Source organism: Diachasma alloeum, unplaced genomic scaffold (genome assembly GCF_001412515.2).
Source record: "Diachasma alloeum isolate Michigan unplaced genomic scaffold, Dall2.0 Dall_scaffold_00559, whole genome shotgun sequence".
NCBI classification, from domain to species: Eukaryota; Metazoa; Arthropoda; class Insecta; order Hymenoptera; family Braconidae; genus Diachasma; species Diachasma alloeum.
In genome coordinates this window covers 144,022-160,817 of record NW_021680691.1, presented here as the reverse complement: position 1 = coordinate 160,817, position 16,796 = coordinate 144,022, and the positions used below count along the sequence as shown (strand labels likewise).

Sequence of the window (16,796 nt, the reverse complement as noted above, 5' to 3'; positions counted from 1 at the left end):
GTTAATAATCGAGTAATGAAATGGCGATTGGCCTTGGGTGAATACGATTTCTCTCTATGATTTTTCTGTAAACATAAATAATACGCGCACGCTCCGGTCACTAGAATGTAAGGTTATGAATGATTGGGATTGAGTGAATGAGATTAAGAATGTCAACGAGGAGTCCTGGCTCATTTCCTGATCATCGAGGGGTCATTAGTCATCGGAGAGGATCATCAGCAGGCCTGGTAAACGAGTAACACCGTCTGGAAGCCAAAAATTTCACCACGAAAACACCAGAGGTTCCCCTATTTACTCTCGGGATACGGACACATGTCAACACGGTGTCAACCGCAGGATTTTGGATCTCGCGAGGGCCCTGAAACACACTACCAGGGCGCAGCACGTTACGGGCCCATGCAACCTAATCTACGGAAGCCCGGTGGGGACACTAGGCAACCGACGACTGGAGGCGCCACCAAACTCGCAACGCAAACAGACTCGGAAACATGGACCACTCGATTAAGTTTGATTTTAAATAGTTTTTAATTATTAAAGTACGAGTTTACAAGCGGCTTTCGCTTCCTACGGACTCTTTATCAACCTTTCTTTAATATTCATAGCGGAATGTTATCATCCATTTCATTTAATATATAGAGTTCTGTATTTGAAACTCCATGACTTGTTTTGGTCCCTCTAAAGGAAAAAAAACCCTCATCAGCATTACTCATGCATGGCTTTGATTTTTAATTCCGACTGGTTTTTCTGATTGATTTTCGACATGTTGTCCTCACAGGTGCCAGTAGGTTCAACAGGACATTTAAGAGAGGTAAGTGATAATTAATGCAAACTTTGACACGGAAAGAAATCATTAAAACCCTGAAAATGATCAATGGAATGACCTTAACCCTATCTCCCTCTGAACTATCAATTCGAAGTATGCAATTTAAAATGACTCAAATTTCAGTAAATGAATTCCCTGTAATAAATTCAATCATTTTATTGCGTTTCGTCCTCTCCAATTGAGTGCGTGAACATTGACGACGATTCGGGTCACCTAACCTCACAATTACATATGTTGAGCAGAAGGTTCGATACGTCCTTCTGGTCATTGCATAAAGAATTGGAATTCACTTTGAATTGCCAGAATCCTCAATTCGTGCCAGAACTCATTAATAAAATTCTCAAGTATAAATCTTTCATGTCCCAATACTAAGAAAGTAACATGTAATTATAGTAAAGTATCAAACTCCAATATTCTGGTGAATTTTTCCGTTTGACGTTTTGTTGAAAATGAGATTATCACAATTCTAAGTGGTTACGAGGATAAATATACGATACGTTTCTTGATTACGATGAGGAGATGCTCGATACTTTCCTCTTTTGGAGCATGAGCTCTATAGCTGGTTCATAATTATCTGAATTAGCCACTTCTACACTGATGAGGGTTTAATTCCTATTACAATGTTTTCTTTTTCCTTCGAGATTCTTGTTCACAACAATGCCAATAATGAAGATTTGGTACTTGAATGTAACACTAATGGCAACTTATGTATAAGAGATATCGAAAAACTCTTTCCAAACAGTCTACTAACTTATAAATTTGATGATAAAACACACCTAGTTAAGACTCATGAAAATGGAAAAGAATTGGTTCTCAACTCCACCATCGATGAATATAGTGTTCGTCATGCCAATGAAAGTAACAAGTCAAATGGATCTAACAAAACTAACAGCAGAGTCAAATCTATTTTGGAGGTTCGTCGGGGGAATTCTCAGACTGAAGTTAAGACGAAGACTTCATGACAGTCGCCAGCGAAAAAAAAGAAAGATCAAAACATGTTCTGAGATTTATAAAGAAATATTCGTCGGATGGATGGAGCAAGAAAGTGAAGGGGGAAGGTATTCTCAAGTAAAGAAGCCCGCTGGCGGGTTAAAATCTCTTAAATTGAAATCTTCTGAACAATGTTCAGTCGAGAACATTATTGATTTGGCAATTGCTGAGTTCAAAACCAGTTGTTTCAATAATTATTTTGATCATTTCACGGTGAAGTTGGGAACATTTAAGGGTCAGACAATCGCCAAAGATATACAGAAGGCAAATCTTGTGACTTGTGGTCGTATATTGCTGCCCAAGGATCAATCCCATCTAAATTTCGCGTCTACCTACTCACACACCCAAAGGACTTATCGCTTTCTCCGAATAAGAGTTTAAAAGGAAAGCTCTCGAAGATCACTCACAAGACTGCTGTATCCAATAAGAATGAAGACATTTCCAATGTTAAAATTGATGCACAAAAGTCCCTGGCTAAAGGCTCGACAGGTCACGTTATACCTGATGGAGAAGTTTTTGAGCGGATTGTGACTAACTATAGTCCAGATTACTCCGTTGGGAGTTTGGAGTCCACTGCTTTTGATGATTCAAATTCGCTGGCGAAAGTACAGGTATCAATCGATAAAGGAGATGTAGAGGTTGTCACTCCAGCCTCAGTACTGGAGAACAGTGGGGCTGAGCCATCAAGACGTATTGTTTGTGAACAATTTCAACCGAAAGTTCTCAACTTGGAGAAATATCAAGGGTAAGATTCTGAGAAGTCTTCGACTATCCTGAAAATCAATTCCGTTGATATGGATTTTCTGTACGTCAAGATCTCGACATTCTCTGGAGAACTATCTTGGAGGGCTGCCACGAAAGAAATTTTATGGGATGAAGAATATAAGCACGTTCCGGATCTGTCCTGCGATTATAATGATTTCTCTCCTCTGCAATCTGGTTTCGACGCTTTCCAGGTCAAAGTTAATGAGACAATCCTCTTGGCTAGTGAGAACGATGATTTTGCAAATTTGAAATATTGTTTCCCAGAAGCTGATACAAGTGTACTTGTGCCTCACAGTATTTTATATACCCCAGTACACTTGAATGGTAGTCACAGCGGTAATTATGATATTGGTTGTATCCCCACTTGCTTAGGTACATGTAAGTCTATGTTCACGTGGTATAAAAATGGGGAGGTTTATCAACGTGGCCGAGGTTTATTTTGGATAGAAATTACAAATCCAGAGGATTTCAAGCATAACTTTTGGTGCGCTGTTGAATGTTGGGATTCGAAGCCTCAGTCTCCATTTCCAGATGAGTCTGCCCATTCTAACAGTTCACCTCCTGATCCAGAAGTTCCTGAGGAGAAAGCCCCTTCGTCTTCATCCAGTGATAAAGGTGAATGCATCTTCTCTAGATACCGTATTCGTAATTTTGATCTGACTCGTGCAGTTCCTGTAAAATATAAATGTATGGGCCAATTTTTACTTTAGCAAATAATGAAGTTCAAGTTCAATTCTACGGAAACGAAAACAGCACCAATGAGAGTAATCTATTTCATTAATATTCATCATCATCGATTGAAATAACAAAATACTCTTTCAAACAATCTATGCATGTGTTTTAGATTCTCAACATATCCGTCAGTATTAATTGAATCGGTGATGTAAATGTCTAATCAAACTTGATGAACGCTAAAGCAGTAGAAATAATTTTGCTTTCGTGGCTGAAGCACTCAAAAATATTCCTTCTCCTGAGAAAGTCCTTCCTCCTCAGAGTCTGGTCCACTATTATGAAAACATTCTTAGTTCACTTGTCATGCCCCAGATTTGGTCAATTGCGTTATTGTTTAATATGTGGACATACAGCATTGTCAGCGTGACACTTGCCAGCGTAACTGGATTATGCCGACCAAGTGATGAAATGTAAACAATCAATGTATTATTTATGAGACGATTGGGTCTGCACAGAACAGACCTGAATTTGACTCCGACGCGTACAAAAGTCGTAAGCTCTTTGTAATCAGTCAGATGACATAGTAATTATAATCATGTAATAAATTCTCATATTTAAATACCGATAAACCATTGGTGGGATTTATCCCTTTAAGCCTAGAACCTACTATAAGTACCCCCCACGCTGGGTACAACATTTGGTGGCAGCGGTGTTTGGCTACAATAATAAGGTATTTAAATTTTCACGTCGACGTAATGAGTGAGGTCCGCATTAAATTCTGAAATCTACGTACGGACCGACGTACTATTGAAACCAAGTCTACGTAGGGAACGACGTTGCATTTTTTTCGGGTGATCACGGAACACGTGTCAGCAAATAGCTGAGCGGCCGATGGACTTCGGATTGCAGGATTTCAGTGAGTCAACTTGAGGATACCATTGATATACCTGGGCTACTCGGAGAAGTAAGCATTCAACGAACTACTTGGAGAAGTAGATATCGCGGCTACTTGGAGGAGTAAGCATTGAACAAGCTACTTGGATTAGTAGGCAATATTGCAGGTTTTAGGTGGGTCATTGTAACGTGACTCGGGGATACCTGGGCTACTTGGAGGAGTGGATAGTAAATAACGGCAAAGGCAAATGAGTTTTGAGGGCAGATCTGGACACGTAAGTCGAGATAATTTTCGATTACGTAGATCAAACTCGTTGGACTCAGCGGTGCCAGGAGCCGGAGAGGAACTTGCGGGAATATTGCAAGAAGTTACCTTCAGAGCAAGGCGGAATTGGACAGATCCGGATTGGTCTGGGGAAAATATACCACGAGTAAGGCAGCAACGGATGGCTGATGCACTTGGTCATTTTGGAGTGAATCTGCGGAGACATTATTCATTCAATTCGGACGATAGTTTATCCGACGTAGATATGAATTCACCTCACGGTTTAAGAGACGCCGTCAGTGCTGAGATGGAATGTATGCGGAGAAATTTCAAAAGACGACACGGAGGCAATGACCAAGGCTAGAATTTGGGAGCTGTGAATGGATTAGCGAACAATGTATCACCTGAAAGACCAACGAGACGTCATGATCAGTTAAGGAGAAACTACGAGGATTTAGTCGCGTGACACAATAGGTTGTTAGAGCAAGTCAATGCAAGACTAGATGGTTCGGAAGAAATGCGAGAAATCATCAACCGACGAAACGAAGAAATTGGTGTAACGCGTTTAGCGGAACAAGCCGCAGAAGCGAGGGCCAGAGCATCAGAAGCAAGAGCTGAAGCAACTGAAGCGAGAGCTGAAGCAGCAGGAGAAATATCAGAACGAGCTGGAAGAGGGCAAGACCGGGCCTGGCTGCGGAATCGGCGACGTACTAATTTTGGTGAGGATGATTACAAAATTGACGTTACTTTAAAAATTATCAAGGAGTTTGACAGTAATGACCCAACACAACTGGAGGGGTTTTTGCGAAATTGTAAGTTGGTATTTTCCCGTGTACGAGAACGAGATCATCCATATGTATTGGAACTGATTTTAACCAATAAATTGACGGATCGTGCTATGCGGGACATGAAATACAAGGAAATCTAAACAATGGAGCAATTGGAGACAGAGTTGGAGAGTCTGTATGGTACGAAAAAATCCATCGATTCGTTACAAATGGAGTTATCCACTTTGAAACAACGAGAATGAGAATCTGTAAGCTGCTATGGTTCAAGGACTGAGAGTATTACAGCAGAAGTGGTGGACGAGTTATCGAAAACCAAGGAGATACTAGCTGAGAAACGAACGGTGGAGGATGCCATTAGATAGCTAGCAAAAGCAAGCTTCGAGACTGGATTGCGCGGACAGCTACAGGTGCTTGTAAGGGCCAGGGCTTTCAAAACACTGCATGAATCAGTCATTGGAGCTAATGATTTAGCTAAAACATCGAATTTGCAATCAGGAAAGCCAGGAGTTTTTGATGGGCAGAGGGTAGAGAAAACTTTTTACAGGTGCAACTTGGCTGGTCATTTTTCAAGAGACTGTCCCACTCGCGAGGGTTCCACAAGGCTTCCTCGAGAAGAGGGAAAGAGAACATCGGTAATGCCGTTTGGAGCTGTTTGTAAATACTGCAAATATTCGGGTCACTAGGCAGTGGATTGTCATAAGCTGAGAAACAAACTGCGACTATCAGACGATCAGGCGATTCTTGTGCGAAAGAAAGAATCAGGCACTGCGAAACCACGTAATTTTGAAGGAAGTAATGAGAGCTTAAAACTGCCAGTAGGAGCATTCCAGATTTGTTGAAAATTTATTCTTATTAGTGAATTGATTTAGAGAGAGAAATTCAATTTTAATTGTTAAAATTTTGTTATCGATGATAACAAATTTTTTATTTTAAAAGGGGAGGAATGTTATGCCCCCGATTTGGTCAATTGCGTTATTGTTTAATATGTGGACATACAGCATTGTCAGCGTGACACTTGCCAGCGTAACTGGATTATGCTGGCCAAGTGATGAAATATAAACAATCAATGTATTATTTAAGAGACGATTGGGTCTGCACAGAACAGACCTAAATTGGACTCCGACGCGTACAAAAGTCGTAAACTCTTTGTAATCAGTCAGATGACATAGTAATTATAATCATGTAATAAATTCTCATATTTAAATGCCGATAAACCATTGGTGGGATTTATCCCTTTAAGCCCAGAACCTACTGTAAGTACCCCCCACGCTGGGTACAACATACTATTACGTTCAGAGTCCTTATTTCATTTTTATTTCAGTCAAGACTGGAGACTCTTCCCAGCGAAACACCAGGAGCGTCATCGATGATCTTCCAACCGAAGGAATCTTCAGTAGCCTCAATAAACAGATTGCCCTCCCACAAATTACCAAGGCAGATCTGGTGTTCACGAAGGAGATTCTGGGTGGTGGATCCCAAGGAAAAATAACGAAAGGGTTTTACCATGGGACTCCTGTCGCAATTAAGTCAATCAAATTTATCCAAGTGGTACTGAAGTTTGCCAGGAGGGAACTGGATATTTTGGCTGAGGTGAAGCACCCGAATATTGTCCTCTATTTTGGAGTATGTGAAGAGAAAAAATCACATCGTGATGGAGTTCATTGACAGGATCACATTGTATGACTTTCTGTACGATGATGAATATCGTGCAGAATATATACTCGATTCAAATAAGAAGCATACACTGGCTCATCAATTGACCCAGGCAGTTAATTATCTCCATAAGAAACTCACTCCAATCATTCAAAGAGACATTAAGCCAGAGAATATCATGATAACCAAACACTGGTCCCTGAAACTAGTTGATTTGGGGCTGAGCAAATGTTTGACAAGTGTTGGTGCATCGAGAACAACTGTAGGGACAACTCTGAAAGGAACAGCCCCTTACATGCCCCCTGAAATGGTTCTGCATTATGACGACGCCTCAGTTTTCTCTGACATTTGGGCTGTTGGCTGTACAATTGCGGAGATGTACACTGAGTCTCCAGTTTGGGAGCTAGATGAAGATTATGAAGTTCGTCTGAAAGAGAAAATGCTCGATCACGAAATCCCAAATTTCGATGCAATTCCAGAGGAGCTGAAAGAATCACTTGAAGACTATTTCAAGTACATCCCACAAGAACGATCTTTATCCCTTTTGATGTGCACTTTTTCTAATATCCTTTGTCGTGTGTAGCTTTTGAAGACTGTTACGCACGAAAAAAATTTACACAAAAACCTAATGAATTTACTGAAACACTCCTATTGAATGTTTATAGGAATTCTATTGATGATTCCATTAGCTTTTTGCTGACTCTATTGCAAAATTCGGTCGATTTTTTTTTCTCTTGATAGTCTGCTGCTTTCCAGAACGTTTTTAATCAATAGCAATATCTAATGGAAATATTGTTTATTAAAAAAAAATAGATTCTCATTTTTCTGTGTCATAAATTGTCTGTCATAAAGTCAGTAGTTACTCACAACTCAAAAGAACTGATATACATTTGATAATAATATAAATTTCATGTTGAAGAATAATTTATCGACATAAAATTTATTTCATTTCTCTTGAGGTTTCTTGAATCTGAAAAAAGCACCAAAAAAATTGAAGTACAAAAAATACAGTCAAAGAATTCTTATTTTTGACCAAAAAATCAATTCAAAGCAATTCAAGACAAAACAAAAATTTTGGGTACAAAATATAGAAACAATATCGTTCGATTTCTTTATTTGTTAGCCACATCTCATTAGCACTTCCATGATTTTCAAAAATTAATTATTAACAAAAATGAACTATAGATATATTTTAATCTGCTGCGGTAGTAATTTAGTTTAGCTTGAGGTACCGGCAACTCATTCGTGGTATATTCTTAGTTCTATTGGAAAAGTGCAGAAAAGCTGCAGAATTTGCCAATAAATTCATCGAAAAACTAATAAAATTGTCGTTAGAAGAATCTTTCAGTGAATTCGTTAAATATTTCTATAAACATTTTTCATGCATGTCTAGGGTAAAAATTGTTCCTTCTTCATCGAGCAGTAGAAATATGTCACAAAGCAATTCCATACGCGCAATTTATAAAGCACTAAATGTGGACTGATAATAAGAAATGGACTCATAGGATCCATGTCTTAGGAAGGTGAGCAATGATCACGTGCTTTAAGTGAAGCAAAGTCTAGATTCAACTATAGAAGTGATAAAAAAATATGTTTTATGTTCATGCGTAATTTTCATGTTTTTATCGTCAGTAAATTTCTCTAAATTCGGTCTATTTTTCAATAAAACTAATAACGTTAGATTGCAAAGGTCATAGGAAGGATTCTTGAGCATCAAAGCAGTGGATCCTCGTAATAATTAATCTGCTGACTGGGGACCATAAGACTGCTCGGTATCTCGGAAAATGTTAGTTTTAGGAATTGTGATATGTCTATAATTAAACGCATAATTTGTAATGGAGCAAATGGATGATTTTTATAATGTTAGTATTTCGATCTCAGAGTCATGAACGTATTAATCTGTGATACGACGTACTACACATTACGCTGTGCATCTCATACAAATTAACATAAGAAGCTTTAGTCTCTAGTTTAAAAAATAGAAATAGACGAGGAAAGAATAATAATAATCCAGGCATAAACAAACGACGACGAAAATGGAGTAATATTTGTCACATTTTCAAAATGATGAGAGTAATCAAAAAGAAAAACAGATATGAATTTTCTCTTTGTTGATTGGTCGTCTTTCCAAGTCCAGAAATATTCGTTTCAGATATTTCTGCAAATTTTTCAGGATAGAATGAAGTTTGGGGTCCAAAGAAATATGATAAGACTCGCAATAATCAAAAAAAAAAAGAGTTGCAAAAAGGAAAGAAGCTATGAAGATTTCCATCTTCATTACGTGTTTCTTGATTTTATTTGTGTTTGTTAAATGGTCTTCCTGAAATGACATGCATGAGGATAAAAAAAATTTGGAAGATATTTTTTTCAATAAAAATGAATCAGTCTTCCGAATAAACGGAGGGAAAGATAGTTACAACAAAAGGGACAATGTGGAGAGTTCAATGGTCATTAGATGTTCTTTTTTATTTCATTTGTGTTCACCAATATTCTTCATGGAGTTCTCCGAATTTGAATAAAAGTAGTTTGATAAAATACAGCGGTGTTGATTCCTCTTATGCTCTGATCACCATCTTCAAGGACATTAAATAGTAGCCCTCAATTTCCAAATAAAATTGGACAGCCTACCAGAACCAATTCCTCAAATTGATCAGAAAAAACTTTCAAGAACGTATGAACCTGGCGCATTCGCTAGGAAATTCTATTCGATTTTCATTAAACATTCTATTCGTTCTGTAGCGCATTCTGCTGAAGATTATTTCCACTTTTGATTTTTATAAATAGTCAGAATCAAATAAAGTTTTTTGTAACGAGGAAAGTCCATAGAAACAAATTTCAATTGAATAGTTGACGGAGAAATAAAAATCTGTTTTTTGTTTTCTATAAAACTCTTCCACTGAATGTTTACATTCATCAAACGAATTTTCAATAGATTTTCCTATGAAATTGCCTATAATTTTCTATGAAAATCTTAAACTTATTTTCAAAAGCTGTAAAAATAGGGGATGAAATCAATTTGCTCTATGCCAATAAGGATGTTATTGCCTCAAATTAATTTCCGTCATTATTATGTGTTTCATTCATCATTACATTCCTAATTTTTTACAAGTTCCATGAGAGTAATAAATAGCTTGAGAGCCTCATCGACAGAAGTGGGCTGCTCTATATCTGGCTTCAGTAATACCACTAGTTCACTGAATAATTGATCAATTAAAACGTGTGTAGAAGAATAGTCTGTTTTTAGATCTTCAAGCGTATCTAGATGCAGTTCTCGCTGATAATCAATTCCACCGAAGGCTCCAGGAATATAAAACAAGCAATTAGGTCTTCCCACTGGTAATTCTGTTTGCTTTTGCTTGCGGATTGTGTGTCGATTCCATGCGTCCTCAATTAATTTCAATTCACTACGGATGAGAGGTCCGAAATAATAGCGTAAACATTCCACAGCAACGAGATCAGCATCTTTTAAGATTCCCTCATCCCTAAGACCTTTAAAAAATGAGATATAAAAGTCAGCTCCATGCTTGCGCATCTGGGACCAGTAGGCTTCAATTCGCTGATTCGAGGTACTTTTTCCCTTGATGAAGCTGCTGGGGCCAGCAAACTTGTTATCGTGATCGGTACGTAAAGCTATTTGCAATGACTCCACCATACAATTTTCAGTTCCTAGATCGGATCGAATCAGATTAGGCAAGAACTTCAATCTTAGAATTCTTCTCAAGAAATAGGAAGCTATTATCTTAGGATTATTGTTGGAGCGAGCAACATCCAGCCATAGAATCTTTCGAGAGAAACCATCGATACAACCGTGAATAGCAAACCCAAAAGGTTTCAATTTATCGTGGCCATAAATGTGCCACAAGAAATTAGGACCAGGAACGATATAACGCCGTCTCTTCAACTTATGTCTAGCTCTCTGAAAAATTTCTTCTGGATCTGCAACCCTCAGTACACTGAGAAAAAGAATTCTACAGCCAAGTAATAGTATATTACGCGACAAGTGCGGGAAGCAAGCGCTTACGCACGAAGGTGGCTACGCCCTCGTGCGTAGCCGCTTGCTGCCCGTACGAGTTGCGTATACTATTTTATACCATAAGTGCGTGCGCGGCAAAAAGGGGCCGGGGGGGAAGAAGGGGGTCCAGGGGGCGAAGCCCCCCGGTAGGATCCAGGGACGGAGTCCCTGGTGGGGTCGAGGGGCGAAGCCCCCGCGGGGTGCAGAGGCGGAGCCCCTGCTGGGGGGGTTGGGGGGGCGAAGCCCTCCATCACTGAAAAACAAAAAAAATCAAAATCAAGATCAAAAATGAAAAAAAAGTTCGGACTTGGAAATTGTTTAAAATCAAATTTCTCAATTTAATTGGGTGAAATTTCATAGACAGTCTTGTATTTATGAACCGATTTTTCGGGGATCAAATTATTCCTCACTTCTTGTCCTGATTTCGAAATTTCTGGTGGAAGATTTTCATCATTCCAGTTGTTATTTTCATCATTTTCATCATCCAGACACAGCTTTTTATTTGGCGGAGAACCGACGGTTGCTTCGGTGAGGAATGTCGAATCTCCATCAAATAAATCTCCCGAGAGATCAATCTCCTCATCACTGTCGGGTATGATGTGGTTGTCCATTTAATTTCACTGCTTTTATATTGAATAAATGAATAAATTTAACGGCAGAATATTGAGAGGGTTATGTGGATACCAACAAGTGAGGCAGTGGGCGATGTTATGAGTCGATGCGCAATGGATGTGTGGAATCCAACGATGATATTGCAACGACCATTTGCGCATCGATCTGCGCATCGACCGGTGCATTTGCGCAGGCTCATGGATTACGCACGGGATTATACACGCACGCACGCACGGCCCAGAAAGTGCCGGGTTTCACACTGTAGATGTGTGGAACCCTACACATCTACAGTGTGAAACCCGGCACTTTCTGGGCGTCGACACTGAACTGAAACCGGCCGTATTTCACGCACGTATGGTATAAATTTACTTGCGGCTAGTAAATTTACTTGGCTGTAGAAAATTAAATGCAAATATTTACACGCATTTACTTGTCTCTAGTAGATATACTTGGCTGTAGAAATTTTTTTTCTCAGTGTACCTCCACGACGGTATTGCGTTTCACATTCAACCCGTAGGTGTGTTTTAAACGTTGCCACAAACGTTTATACCCTAAACAAGAACCATTTCCGTCCAATTCTGTGATGATATGAGTGCAAATCTCTTCCAATGGGTCCTCCGTTAGCCCTTTACGTTTAAGACCGTACGAAACTAAAATTCTCTTCAATTGTCGAGTGGAAAGCTGAATGCCATGTCGATCACTCAAAAAATTAGTGATCTCTTGGTAGTTGTATCCTTCATGAAAATACTTTATAATGTATTTATCACAGGTGCATTCCGTGTGCTTATCCTCTGCTCCAGAAACATCCATTAAGCTTCTATCAAGGCAAAAAAGAGGTCTGTATAAAAAGATGATCAGTTTGTATAAGTTCAAAATCCATGCTAATTCATGATCAGCGAAATGAATGAATGCAAAATGATACATGATGTAGAAAATTGAATAGCATGACAAGTCAAATGTGAGAAAAAATCTCGAGCGATATTCTTCGGAACTGAATTGAAATATTGCTTCCTTGATATTGAAAAAAAGTAAGTTGGTGACTAAAATTAATGTATTTTCGATGTCCAATATCGAAAATTTGATTCTGCTGCTTTTGCTTTATAGGTTAACATACGTCTCGGTAAATATCTCGTAAATAGAGAGAGCTAGGAGAATTTTGACATTGATTTTTTTCTAGAGCGGAATATAAGCTACAAAGAAGATATCGACAAAAATTCTGTCATTTCTCTTCATTTACAAGATATTTCCCGATAACTCATCCCAAGCGAAATACACTACACACTACTAACCTTCAAAATCCATTTCGGAGCAGATGTAACATTTTTACAGCGTTTGTTGCTAAACACTTCTTCCTTTATACATAATATTCTAGGATAGACGATTATCAAATTATGAGAAGCATTGTTGCATATTTATGAATCTAAATGATTTGATAAACAGTTGAATGATCCTTTGGGATTCTGCGCGGACAAGAGCCTCCGTATGTTCCCACCAAAACAAATATGTAATTAATGAAATTACTGATTTGCCATAGCGATGCCGCTATGATTATTAAAGAAAGGTTAATAAGGAGTCCGTAGGAAGCGAAAGCCGCTTGTAAACTCGTACTTTAATAATTAAAAACTATTTAAAATCAAACTTAATCGAGTAGTCCATGTTTCCGAGGTTATGATGAAACCGACAGACCCAGTCTATTTGCGTCGCGAGTTTGGTGGCGCCTCCAGTCGTCAGTTGCCTAGTGTCCCCACCGGGCTTCCGTGCTAATCAGTGACACGCATAACACAATCGACTCATGCACGAGACAATTGGCAATACCGGAAAGACGTCAGATACCACCTGAAACCTGTGACGAAATTCCAGGCCATTTCGTCACCTGTATCACGCCAGGGTATTGATAAAGCAAACGAGAGAAAGAGAGAAACTCGGATTCGGTGAAACAGCTACCTACTCCTTACAATAAAATCCGATATCTAAAACATGAGCTACCTGCTACTTTAACTCAACTTCAGAGCTACCTTAAGTCCGGAAAAATTACTTAAATTGGTTACCTATCGCGTGAATCGATTCCCAAAAAAAATTTTGAATAATATTCATTGAATAAGTTCATTAAATAAACCAGATATTTTGCAGATATTTCTTTTTTTGAGTCAGTTTTGTTGATTTAGAGTTTAGTATTTTTGAGATTTTCCTACATAAATTCGGTTAAGGATCAGGATATCACCGTGGAATATTTGGCTAAGATAATGTGCTACCCAGTGCTTCCTGTAACCCTTTTTGGTTTGTCGATAGAGTGAGCACATAGGTCGAGTTGAAATTCTTGCGCTCCCTTGAGCGAGAGTGTTAGGGCTTTCAGTTGGAAGGCCGTGGAGACGATCACCCAGTCGTCGAAGCGGATCGCCATTGGATTTTTAATTTAGTTAAGTTGCGTTTGCGTTTGAGTTTTCGTTGGTAAAGACATAATTCCTCTTCGGAGAGTGCCCTCTGTAGATAAGCTACCTTATTCTGGTCGTAGATGGAGTGAAGACCCGCTCAGCCATCTCAGTTCGTGTTGAGTTCCGGTTTTGTTCAGTTAACATAATTAAAATCAATTATAGTAAAATTCAAATTTAAATCTTTAAATATTTCGCGCACAATTACCCCGGGAATCGATAGTTCGCGTCAGCACTCGAGTCAGCACCGTACAGGGCTAGTCTCCCCCAGACTCCCCACCACTACGCAGCAGGCCCGAGCGGACACACGCGAGAGACGCCATTACAGTATCGATCCGGACGAGAAAAGTGAGGTACGAGTCGAGCAACTCCCTGAACGAGCTTGTTTTTGAGGTAATTATCGAGGCCCCGTGACCAAAATTCCGTCGAAATCAACGCTCCAGACTAGGGTAAGTACTCGTGTACTTATTTAGATGTGTTTAAAAGTGAATTACTGCGTTTTTTTGGAAAAGAAATTGGACCGCGTGGGATGGCGTCGCTACCTCTCAGAATGACGCCAACACAGATACTAATGGTTTGAAGGGTAGAAAACCCTAGAAAAAATTGTGGAATTCCGGTTGGGCATGGGGACGCTATCATGATTGTTACCTTAAAATTTTATGGTTGGAATCCACAACGAATGAACTCAATGTCTACTCTCTGAGGTAAATTAATTGGCTCCCCTGGGAATCCAGGAACCACGTTACAGCCACGGTATTTGCGTGGCTATTAGGATTGTGATTTTCTGGGGCTAAAAAGGGGGAAATGATACCTAAAAACACAATAAAAGTGGATAGACGAATTATTAGTTTATATTTGCACTGTTTATAACATGGTTTTCTATCAATTGATTAAAATCAATGTGAGTGTATATAATGATAATACTTGTATGGGACTTGTCCCGTAGGGGGAATGCCGGGAGATGGCGGCAGTGTCAACATCCCAACGGGGTCGGTCAAGTCGACAGCAGTCGCAGCCAGAATAAGTGAGACCCCAACAGAGGTGGGGCGCCACGGTCGATTCTGACGGCTNACATAATTCCTCTTCGGAGAGTGCCCTCTGTAGATAAGCTACCTTATTCTGGTCGTAGATGGAGTGAAGACCCGCTCAGCCATCTCAGTTCGTGTTGAGTTCCGGTTTTGTTCAGTTAACATAATTAAAATCAATTATAGTAAAATTCAAATTTAAATCTTTAAATATTTCGCGCACAATTACCCCGGGAATCGATAGTTCGCGTCAGCACTCGAGTCAGCACCGTACAGGGCTAGTCTCCCCCAGACTCCCCACCACTACGCAGCAGGCCCGAGCGGACACACGCGAGAGACGCCATTACAGTATCGATCCGGACGAGAAAAGTGAGGTACGAGTCGAGCAACTCCCTGAACGAGCTTGTTTTTGAGGTAATTATCGAGGCCCCGTGACCAAAATTCCGTCGAAATCAACGCTCCAGACTAGGGTAAGTACTCGTGTACTTATTTAGATGTGTTTAAAAGTGAATTACTGCGTTTTTTTGGAAAAGAAATTGGACCGCGTGGGATGGCGTCGCTACCTCTCAGAATGACGCCAACACAGATACTAATGGTTTGAAGGGTAGAAAACCCTAGAAAAAATTGTGGAATTCCGGTTGGGCATGGGGACGCTATCATGATTGTTACCTTAAAATTTTATGGTTGGAATCCACAACGAATGAACTCAATGTCTACTCTCTGAGGTAAATTAATTGGCTCCCCTGGGAATCCAGGAACCACGTTACAGCCACGGTATTTGCGTGGCTATTAGGATTGTGATTTTCTGGGGCTAAAAAGGGGGAAATGATACCTAAAAACACAATAAAAGTGGATAGACGAATTATTAGTTTATATTTGCACTGTTTATAACATGGTTTTCTATCAATTGATTAAAATCAATGTGAGTGTATATAATGATAATACTTGTATGGGACTTGTCCCGTAGGGGGAATGCCGGGAGATGGCGGCAGTGTCAACATCCCAACGGGGTCGGTCAAGTCGACAGCAGTCGCAGCCAGAATAAGTGAGACCCCAACAGAGGTGGGGCGCCACGGTCGATTCTGACGGCTAGGCGAGCTGCCTGTGCCGGTAACTCGGCAGTAGGGCCAGAAGAAGAATATCCATGGAGTTTTGGAGTGGGGGACAAGCATATAAGTGGGAATTACGTAGAGTGGGGGTACCCTGGGCAGGGAAAACTTCTGCTAGAAGCCCTATAGCAGTCACGCTGTCACAGGGGTAGATTCGAAGGGAGGTTTATGTCCTCCTTGTCCTCAATGTTTACTTTATGTTTTTCCGTTGATTCATTCGACCGCTAATTAATATTAAGGCATGAGACAAGGACTTTTTGATCGAGAATTAGATTCCCCATCTATCAACCCCCGTTTCATCCCTTAATCTTTGTAATAAAAAAATTAAAACTGCGACGAAAGTCACGGTGCTATGAGAAACCCAATGGTTTCTCGGCAGAGAGTGCCACCCCAATAATTCGCCCGCTAATTAAAAAATCGTCTCTTCCCTCCTAATTAACATTAAGGAATGAAACCAATGCTGTTCGATAGAGAATCAAATTCCCCATCCAGCAACCCCCGTTTAATCCCTTAATCTCTGTAATCACAAAATAAAAACTGCGACGAAAGTCGCGGCGCTATGAAAAACTTGATGGAGAACTCGCCCGCTAATAAAAAAATCGTCTCTCCCCTCCTAATTAACATTAAGGAATGAAACCAATGCTGTTCGATAGAGAATCAAATTCCCCATCCAGCAACCCCCGTTTAATCCCTTAATCTCTGTAATCACAAAATAAAAACTGCGACGAAAGTCGCGGCGCTATGAAAAACTTGATGGAG

At 39.8% G+C, this 16,796-nt stretch overlaps 1 protein-coding gene across 1 annotated transcript; it reads left to right on the top strand.

Annotated features, from left to right (window-relative positions):
- The first annotated feature begins 6,848 nt into the window (after positions 1 to 6,848).
- Positions 6,849 to 7,433, top strand: LOC107043370 (cyclin-dependent kinase-like 1). The gene has a single exon (XM_015264860.1). The coding sequence runs from the start codon at positions 6,849 to 6,851 to the stop codon at positions 7,431 to 7,433; it is 585 nt and encodes a 194-aa protein (XP_015120346.1).
- Positions 7,434 to 16,796: the final 9,363 nt, after the last annotated feature.

Bases quoted from the DNA above. Each gene is read 5' to 3' on its own strand.
- LOC107043370 (XM_015264860.1), top strand. From the start codon at position 6,849: ATGGAGTTCATTGACAGGATCACATTGTATGACTTTCTGTACGATGAT.